Source organism: Myotis davidii, unplaced genomic scaffold, assembly GCF_000327345.1.
Source record: "Myotis davidii unplaced genomic scaffold, ASM32734v1 scaffold97, whole genome shotgun sequence".
Lineage (NCBI taxonomy): Eukaryota > Metazoa > Chordata > Mammalia > Chiroptera > Vespertilionidae > Myotis > Myotis davidii.
Window position 1 is genome coordinate 5,401,092 of NW_006289392.1, and position 10,475 is coordinate 5,411,566.

The 10,475-nt window shown below is 45.4% G+C and overlaps 1 protein-coding gene across 1 annotated transcript in view; it reads left to right on the top strand.

The window, feature by feature from the left end:
* LOC107182758 (histone-lysine N-methyltransferase 2A-like) overlaps nucleotides 1–10,475 on the top strand; it is a 34,475-nt gene that overhangs the window by 22,866 nt on the left and 1,134 nt on the right. Inside the window, exons 3-5 of the mRNA XM_015562469.1 lie at nucleotides 6,126–6,195; nucleotides 9,153–10,132; nucleotides 10,349–10,471. Of these exons, the coding sequence (XP_015417955.1) occupies nucleotides 6,126–6,195; nucleotides 9,153–10,132; nucleotides 10,349–10,471 (1,173 nt within the window). The remainder of the gene's footprint in view (nucleotides 1–6,125; nucleotides 6,196–9,152; nucleotides 10,133–10,348; nucleotides 10,472–10,475) is intronic.

Genomic DNA, 10,475 nt, shown 5'->3' on the forward strand with positions numbered 1-10,475 from the left:
CAGGTGATCTGCGGGGCCCAGTGGCACAGCCTCTCAGGTCACCTGAGCGGGTTGCTCTAGGTGCACCCTGTGTAGTTGCAACTCCTGTTGTAGTTGAGCCTTTATCGCTGTTGGCACATCAATGGGAGGGATTTACCCCCAGGCTGATCGGCTGCAGGGACTGGCTGCCACCACTTTAGAGGGCAGCTGTGCAGGTCACTCCATGGAGCAGGACTCAAGTTAGTGGGCTCAATATCTGCTGAGTCCGCCCCTGGAGTGTGTCGCTCGTGGAGGTGCTTAGGTGGTGCTTTGACATGGTCTGAAGCTGTCCACTGGGGGTGCTGGCTCTGGGGCCTGCTGGAGGTGCAGGCCGAGGTCAGCTGCTGCCTGTGCCTTGCCAAGGGCCGCTTGGCATGAGCTACTTGTGCTGGGCTTGGAGGTGCCTGGGAGAGGCCCACCTTCGAACCAAGACGGACGGCTGCTAGTGGCGAGCCTGGGGCCCCTTAGCCAGGGAGGTATGGGACGTGCTGAGGACAGACGTGGCTTGGATGAGAGATTTTTAGGAAAGTTGGCAGCGTAAGTCAGGACAGGCCGGTTCTATGGAAGAGCCACTGGAGGGGGCTTGGGTGGGCCTGCAGGTTGGGGGTGGGGAGGACTGGGTCTTAGGGAATCACCAGGGCTGGGCAAATAGTGAGCCAGGTGCATGAAGACTTAGATATTGCACTGCCTGTTGGCTCTACGGTGGGGAGGGCTCAGAAAGGAACAGTGGCCTCTGCCAGCACTTCTGTCTGGGAAAAAGCTGCCCCTTTAAACTTCACCCTAATGCCAGACAATTTAGTTCCTCCCTGTATGTCCCTGATCCTTTCAAGTTGCTGCCCCAGTGCTGGAACTCAGAGGGAGTGAATCCAAATAAGTCCGTGCACGGATCCTTTAAGAGGAACTGCCTGGGACTCCAGCAGCCTGAGTCTCCCTCAGCCTCAATCCCTGCTGGTTTTTACCACCAAAATTTACCGGGACTTCAGTTCTCAGCACTGGAACCCTGGCCCTGTTGTGGGGCTCTACAGCCCAAATATTCCTTCTGATTTAAAAAAATTGATCAATTGGTTGATTGATTGATTGATTTGAGAGAGGGGGAGAGAAGCATTGATTTGTTGTTCCACTTATTTATGCATTTATTGGTTGATTCTTGTGTGTGTTCTGACTATGGATCTGAACCACAACCTTAGTGTTTTGGAATGATGCTCTAACAGTTAGAGTCTAACCAATTGAGCTACCTAGCCAAGGCATCCCTTCTGATTTTTAACTGTCACACATGGGTACTAGCCCATTGTGCCTCTCCACCCCCCTACCAGTCTCAGTGTGGCTTCTTTGTGTCCTAGTTATAGGACTTCAGTTTAGCCAGATTTCAGGAGGCTCTGAAAGATGATTGTTCTGTTGTTTAGTTGTGATTTTGATGTGGTTGTGGAGGTTTGGAGTACCATGTCTATCTGCGCCGCCATCTGGACGGGGTGCCCCTCCATTGCATCTTAATCTCTGGAAGCTAGATACGATTTAACGGTGTTTACAGTGCTCCACTTGACTAGGAGATGGGAAAGTGTTAGAATCTGGGAGATCTAGTCTCCCAGGGCCATCATTGTTTAGAAGAAAGAGGTTGAATGGCTTTTGAAAAATATTTTTTTATTGTTTAAAGTATTACATATGTCTCTTTTTCCCTCAGCCGTTCCTACCCCTCAACGTGTGCCCTCACCCCCCGCCCCCCCCCTGTTTAGGTCCATCCATGGTATTGCAAATGGTAAGAGTTCTCTTTTTTATAGTAGTGTTCTTTTTTGTAGATGTACCACAGTTTTTCTATTCACTCATTTTGCTGGCCGTTTCCAAATCTTAGCTATGGTGAATTGTGCTGCTATGGACCTAGGGGTGCATATGTCCTTTCTGACGGGTGTTTCTGAGTTTGGATGGCTCTTGCTTCTGCTCTCTCGTGGAATGCTATGCTCATCAGAGGAAGCAATGTTAGAAGGGAATGTGTGTGATCAGTGGCTGTTCGGGCCCAGTTCTTAGGAAGATTTAGTGTGTGCAGCATGGGTCTCTCCTGCAGCCTGCCTCCTCAGGGTGCCCAGGCCCATGGTGTTTGCCACAGAACCAAACATGGATTTAATCGGGGTTCTTTCTGTTGCTGTTTTTTGTAGATATTTTGCAGTCGTCTTTAATTTCTAGGAAAGTCTAAATCCTCTGGAATCCAGAACCGTTGCCTTGTTGCTAAGTCTTTCCGGAACCCGGTGTTTAAAGTGGGTGATGGGATCAAGAGGAGAGCGGGGAGGCCTCGCTTCAGCACCTCTTGCAGCCATGCGTTCCCAGCGCTGTCTCGCTTTGGCTTTCCTTAACGATCTTCAGGGCTCTTATATCTGGCATTGGGAGTTCTGAGTTGGGGGGGGGTGGTTCTTCAGCTCTGTGAGGCTTTTGAATGTGGCTAACCCATCTGGGTTATGTGAGCAAGAGGTACTTATTAAGCATGTTTCAATAAGTCAACTGGTAATGTTTAAAGTGAAAAGAAAGTTCTTGGGTGGAAATACCGTCTTTTTGGACGCCTACTCTTTTCTTATTTAATTACACGACCATAGGGAACGAGTTACTGGTTTGCCGTTTTGGAAAGCAGAGAAGCAGAGCACTTGCAAACTTCAAACGTTGGCAGCGTCAGTTACGTTACTGCTGGGCAGCTGGGTCATACTCTGCCTCGGAGCACGTTGCAATTAGGATCAGAGTTACGTTACATTTAGTGAAAGTGTTCTCACTGTGGTTGCTGGTAATAAACGTAGCAATATGGATCTCTTATATTCCCTTTATAGATTACAATTTTTTTCTTTAAATTCTCACCTAGGGATGGATTTTCATTGACTTTAAGAGAGAGGGAGAGAGAGGAACATTGATGTGAGAGAGAAAACATCCACCAGCTGTCTCCCACATGTGCCCAACCGGGGATCAAACCTGCAGCTTTTTGGTGTACGGGACCACACTCAACCCACTGAGCCAGATCAGTCGTCCTTTGTTGCCTCACCTGTTGGCTGTCGTGAATATAGTTGATAGGACTGTCTCCCCTGGCAGCACTTGGAGCATGAAATTCATGCCCTTAGCACTGCAGTCCCCTGGTAAGTGTTGGGAAGTCCGCAGATGTCTCCGAAATGCACACATTAGCAGGCTGTTCCATGAGGATAGGATAATGTGGGAGAAGAATGAACGAAAGCAGAAATGTTAAGGGTCCGAAAATGGGCATCATCTTACTTTAACAGTAGCTGAAAGAATAGCAAATTTTGTACTGCAGCTGGTTTATTTGATTCTTTTAAATATTTATAGTTTTAAATTATAACTATTATGGTAGGAAGTCAATTGTACCTGATCCTAGGCAAGTCATTTGGTCCCTCAAAACTTCAGTAATTAGGACTACATAAATGACGTAACTTACCTAATTCATTTTATTTACTCGGGACAGCACTCCAATAATGAAATTAAGATATGGAAGTAGTGAGTGACGTGACTAATATCACTGAGCCTGCATGTGCTAGAGCTGAGACCGCAGACAGGTCTTCACTCTCAGGGTGTCACGTGCAATAGATAGCAGATGGGACTGCCCCCGGAAAATTCTAACATACCGCCCTTGTTGTTTTGTGTGTGTGTTTTTTACTGCATCTGAGGCAATTTATCATGGCCTATTTTATTTGTCTGCTTTTTTCTCAAAGTACCTGTTAGGATTACTATTTTAAATGTGTGTTTTTAAAATATATTTTTATTGCCCTAGCCGGTTAAGGGAAAGGGAGAGAGAGAAACATTAACGCTGAGAGAGAATCATTGATTGGCTGCCTCCTGCATGCTCCCCACTGGGGAGTGAGACCACAACCAGGGCATGTGCCCTCGACTGGGAATCAGACTTTGACCTCCTGCTTCATAGGTCAATGCTCAACCATTGAATCATGCTGAAACGTATTTTTTAAAAGTACTTTTTTTAAAATACATTTTTATGGATTTTTTTTTTAGAGGGAGAGGAGAGAGAAACATTGATGTGAGAGATCAAAACATTGATTGACTGCCTCCTGCATACCCGATACCCGGAATAAAGCCTGTAACCCTGGCATGTGCCCTGACAAGAAATCGAACCGGCAACCTTTCAGGGCATGAGATGATGCCCAACCAACTGAGCCACACTGGGCGGACGCCCAAAAGTACATTTTAAAAATTAACAATATGGGACTTCCATAATTGTGAAAATATTTTTGGATTATTGTTTTTTGAGTTTGGGCTTTTTTTTTATAATGTTGTATCTTACAAGGGTAACTCTTAAAATCATTCAAGAAATGCATTTGGGGTGAAGCCCCATATGTCCTAGATTGCCCTAACTTGTTTTAGGATGAAGACAGAGGGTTTTTTTCTTATTCACAAATCATGTCCAAATAGAGTTTACTTTAAATTTTATTTAATGATTAAAGAAGAGATTGTGTAAAAATACTTTAGAATGCCTTAAATTTAGGTTTAATTCTTAGAATTATAATACAGTGGGGCCTTGACTTATGAGTTTAATTCATTCTGTGATGGAGCTTGTAACTCAAATTACTCGTATGTCAAATCATTAAAGTGAACGAGTGAGACACGTGATGCTGGGCTGATGTTGCGGCGTTCACTGTGACGTTCGCTGCACCAACTAGTGGTGGGGTATCTGAAGCTGGCGCGTAACCCGAATTTTAGCTCGCAACTCAAAGCAAAAAATTGGCCGAGAGACGGCTCGTATCTCGAAAAACTCGTTAGTCGGGACACTCGTAAGTCAAGGCCCCACTGTACTGTACAAAGAAATCTCTTTGAAGAGGATAATTATCGTTTTCCCTTAAATACTTCAAGAATTTTAACAGTCTAAGAGCAAGAACCTTTTTAGATTCTAATGAGAATGATCTCTCTGTTGCATTTTATCTCAAGTCTTGACCCCAAACATTTGCTCTTTAAAAGCATTTAAATTTAAGAACGGAACCTGCTAATTTGTCCAGAAGGTTGCGTGTATCTTCTCATCCGTTCCTGGTCAATCAGGGTGAACAGACTGCACCCGCCTGGGGCTTTATGCTCCCGGGCAACAGCTTCAGGACATCCACAGGTGTCCACACCCCGCGGTCTTCACTCCCGAGAGGAAAGTGTGGGGCTCTCACTGTTGGAGCTTAGTGTGGGGCTTATCAGTAGACATTGGAGGTTCAAGAATATCTGCCTTTCATGCCTTATTTTGTTCTTCTTTTGTGTGGATTTTGTTTCTGGAATTTGAAGTTCTTTCTCATCTCTCTCTGGAGGAACTCTTATGCTCGGACTCAGTGAATTTCTGTTCATCAGTTTGTCTAAATAGACCATCCTTTGTGAGAACTTGTTCAAAATAGGTTCAGTCCTTGGTACTTACTTTTTAAAGGGCAGGTTAAAACTGAGAAGTAAGAAGCTTTTGCCCGAAGTAGAACTGAAAGTAAGGTGCTTTCCTGCCTTCTGTTTGAATGAATTTCACCGCCCTGTGGTCAGTTCATGATCGCTCTCATAGATGCTGCTGCCCACCATTACGTCTCTCATCACAGGACATTTTAAAATGATGCTACAAAATGCATGTTGAGAATCATTGGATCTCAAATGAACAGAAATCGCATCTAGATGTCTGTTCCTGAGTTAAGGAACTGACGGTCATGGCCACTTCAGTCTCTATTAATATTGAGTAAACCAGAGATGATGATATTGCTTATGTTACTCTTTATATGTTTGTAGACGTAACTACCTGTTGAAGAGATTTGTTTTATTGACTTTGTGCTCATTTGATGACTCGAATTAAAGTCGGTCTTCAATTGCTTTGGGCTGCATCTCTAGATTGAAATGTAGGATTGTCTCTTGGGTCCTGGGCATCAGAGATGCTAAGTCCATGCATTGCTCAGTGACATGCAGCTCCCATTGGTCTGTGATGAAGCTGTAATGCCTGGGTCCATTCATTTCAACAACAGTTATTTTAAATATCCATGTGAATGATGATGATTAATATATAAAAGCTAATTTTCAAAATTATTTTTGTCTCCTCTGGGCATTTCTTTAGGGTTTGTTCATGTTCATGCTTTGGTTTCTGACTTTAAAATGATTTTCCTTTGTTGTAGGATGAGCAGTTCTTAGGTTTTGGCTCAGATGAAGAAGTCAGAGTACGAAGTCCCACCAGGTCTCCTTCAGGTACGGCTGAGCATGCGCATGGCGCCTTTACGTTTTGTGAAGAGACTGTGGCTTCCCCTTTCCTTCTTTGCATGGAAAGGATGGTCTTAAATACGAGGGGTTTGGGGTACGCCCTTCCTTTTCCCTCACACTAAGTAGCACAAGGCTTATGGAACAGACCTCTTTCTGGGACTTCTCCACCAGGCTTCTGTGGGAACCCACAGGCCTGGGAGGTCGATTTCCGTGGCGTGAGGGAGCCTGATACAGCACGTCAGATGTATATATTCGGGATGATATGGTAGTATACAGGGTAGGTTTACAGTTGTGAGCACCTGAAACAGTTTATTCTTATATTATTCTTTGGTAATAAGTATATTATTTTCCATATGAACACTGTAAACCTACTTTTGCCCCACCCTATCTATGACTTTTACAGATGAAATTTGGTCTATTATTGTCAAAGAACTAACAACAAAATATTAGCACTGTGTGAATGTGAATGTTTTGCCTGATTCTTGAAAGGCTGTGTTAAAATAAAACAAAAATGATATGGTATATCTCCATTTATAAGCAATATTTTTGTCATTGTTTTCACCAAGAAAATATCTAGACTGTCTTCAGGTTTTAGACTTACAGTAGTTTTTTGATAGACAGTTATCAGTGGAAATAACATTTAATGCCTTGCAGAATGCCATTCTAATAGGAGACGGCTATAGATCTTTTTTTTTTAATCCTCACCTGAGGATATTTTTCCCATTGCTTTTTAGAGAGGGAGGGAAGGAGGAAGGGGAAGAAGAGAGAGAAACATCAATGTGAGAGACACATCATTACTGGTTGCCTCCCGCATGTGGGGAGCAAACCCACCACCGAGGTGTATGCCCTTGACCGGGAAGCACACCCCCGACCCCTTGGTGTGCAGAGCGTCAGGCAGGGGGGCTATCGAGCTTTTGCTGGAGAAAACATTCCCTGTCTCTGCTGCTATTCTGAATTCTTGCGTGACTCTCTGACTTTGTGTGGATAGACAATGGGCGGTGTTTTTGCTCTTTGATACTGACTCAGTTTGAGGTTTGTTAGCAGTTGGGTTACTTAAGAGTCATGTGCTATACAGTAATCTCATTCAGACACATAAGAGGACATTTTTTCCTTTCCCAGGTGGGGGTGGTATTGCTATTATAGTTGGGGGATCAGCCAGTAAGAACCCAGTATCTGTGCCATTCAGACCGTGGCATTCTTCTCATTAATATGTGGTGAAATCTTAAACCTTCATATCATAAAGTGTTTTTTTATTTTATTTTCAAAAATACTTCTATTGATTTTAGAAGAGGGGAGAGGCAGAGAGATAGAAACATGAATGGTGAGAAAGAATCATCGATTGCATGCCCCCTGCTGGGGTTCAAGCCTGCAACCCAGGCATGTGCCGTTGAATTGAACCCAGGACCCTTTAGTCCACAGGCCGATGCTCTATCTACTGAGCCAAGCCGACTAGGGGTCATAAAGTGATTTTACAGATCATGTGGTCTAGCCCTTCATTAGTAAATGACAGAGTGAGGCCCAGAAGATATATGAGCAATTATTGCAGGTGGTTTGTGAGTTCTCTGAATGTGGATGTGGGAGCTGGTGGCAGGGCAAGGCCCTGCCTTTTCTGCTTCACCAAAAGCTTCTTTTAAAAGTTGGGTAGGAGAGGCCTTCAGAATTAACCCGGACCTGTGGTGGCCAGGGTCAAGTCCACCAGGCGGATCAGGAATCTGGGGAGGTCCTTCTCTTGTAGGAGTTCACTTTTTAATAGTTTCCTTGGAAGCGTTCTTGGCGATCGGTGTGCTTGGAATGTTGTCTGGGTTGTTTTAAAACCATATGAATATTCTTCATTCTTGTTGCCATTGGTATACATATTGAGAATGGATTTGTGAATCCTGCATCTATTAAGGGAAACCTTTCTATTTCAAAAGCACAACAGTAAGTTCTTCGTTGATGTCTGTTCTGATAGAAAGTTGGTTCCGTGGTCTAAAACGTTCATCTCCATGGCATACATCTCTTTGGGTGCCTATTAGGAGAGGTGTTAGTGTTAGAAGAATGTTGAGTCATATAAAACATTAAAAATTCATGTGGGAAGAGAAGACATGATAGACTAGGGAACTCAAGACATTTAGAAAATACAGGTTTATACAAAGAATTTTAGGAAAAGAATTTTGTTTTCTTGAGTCTCTTGATAAATAGCAGATTGAGATGATTTATAAATTGGCAAATTCCTTTTTTTTAGAAGAAATCTGATTCAATAAATTGTTAATTTGCTCTTCAATCAATTAAGGTTAAATTTTTTTTTGTAATTTGAGACTAATTAGTTCAAGAACCTGTATGTGGGGGATTCGTTAATGGGCACATCACCAGGTCACTTCCATGATCAGTTTACATGCTGCTGAGTTCAGTGAGCATTCTCAGTTTCCTATGGCAAAACTGATTGGCAATGCAGCCCGATTCCCAGGGCCTTTCCTGTAGAAGTTGGTGTGCCATGGATAGAAGAGCACTTTGTCCAAATCTATTAAAGCCAAAGTTCTGCAATGAAAAGATGAGTTGCTATGAACATGTTCTCAAGTATTAATCTTGATGGTGAAGATATGGAAAAGGGTAGCACAGATTTCTTTTTAACCATTTTTCGTATTCAGAAGATAAACCTTGCTCACCTAAAGCAGTAAAATCAGTTTTGGATGTTATAACTTGGTCAGTTGAAAACCTTTTATTATGTTAGGGTTGTTTTTTTTTTAATCAAAAAAGTACTTAATGTTCTTTTAAGTGGAATGTCATTTAGCTGATTTTTGAAGCAAGTTTTGGGGGGAAAGAGACTAAGCACAATTAAAATGTGATATTGACTCATTGGGCGCAACTAGAGTTCGGTACCAGGCGGCTTGTGCTAAATGATATTCAGCGTCGTGAGCCTGAACGGCATCGCTAAACCGCTCTCCATTGTCTGATTCCACACGCAGCTAAGAGTAGCCCTCGGAAACCTCGCGGCCGGCCTCGCAGCGGCTCCGACCGGACCCCGCTCCTCCCAGACCCGCCCGCCTTCCCCCCGCTCAGTAAACCAGAGACCAGACCTGGGGATAAGATCAAGAAGAAAGACTCTAAAAGCTTAGAAAAGAAGCGAGGAAGACCTCCCACCTTCCCTGGAGTAAAAATCAAAATCACGCATGGAAAGGACATTGCCGAGTTACCAAAGGGCAGCAAAGACGACAGCCTGAAAAAGCTCAAACGGACCCCGTCCGCCACGTTCCAGCAAGCCACCAAGATCAAAAAGTTACGAGCCGGCAAGCTCTCCCCGCTCAAGTCCAAGTTTAAGGCCGGGAAGCTGCAGATCGGAAGGAAGGGGGTGCAGATCGTCCGGCGGCGCGGGAGGCCGCCCTCCGCCGAGAGGGTCAAGGCCCCGGCCGGCCTCCTCCTCAACTCGCACCTGGACAAGCCCCAGAAGGTGCGCAGGGACGCGGACGCGGCCCCGGCCCTCGCCAAGGAAGACAAGGCGGTGGTCAGACAGAGCCCGCGGCGGGTGAAGCCCGTCAGGATCATCCCTTCCTCCAAAAGGACGGACGCCACCATCGCCAAGCAGCTCCTGCAGCGGGCGAAGAAGGGGGCGCAGAAGAAGATCGAGAAGGAGGCGGCCCAGCTGCAGGGCCGGAAGGTGAAGACGCAGGTCAAGAACATCCGGCAGTTCATCATGCCCGTGGTCAGCGCCATCTCCTCGCGGATCATCAAAACCCCCCGCCGCTTCATCGAGGACGAGGACTACGACCCGCCCATCAAGATCGCGCGCCTGGAGCCCGCGCCCAGCAGCCGCTTCGGCGCCGCCTCCTGCGGGTCCTCCGAGAAGTCGAGCGCCGCCTCGCAGCACTCCTCGCAGCTGTCCTCCGACTCGTCGCGCTCCAGCAGCCCCAGCGTGGACACCTCCACCGACTCCCAGGCCTCCGAGGAGATCCAGGGGCTCCCCGCTCAACAGTATGAAAAAGATCTAGTAACTATGAAAAAGAACAGTCTGAGATAAAGAGTGATATAACACAAATAAAGAACACATTGAAAGGAATACACAGCAGATTAGGGGAAGCTGAGCATTGAATCAATGAATTAGAAGACAGAGTTGAAAATTTTTCTCAATTAGAGAACCAAAAAGAAAAAAAAAATTAACGAGGAGATCCAGGGGCTCCCCGAGGAGCAGAGCGACGCCCCCGAAGCGCACGCCCCGCTGCCTGTTGCCCAGTCCCCGGAAAGCGACCGGAACGACCGGAGAGGCAGGAGGTACTCTGTGTCCGAGAGGAGTT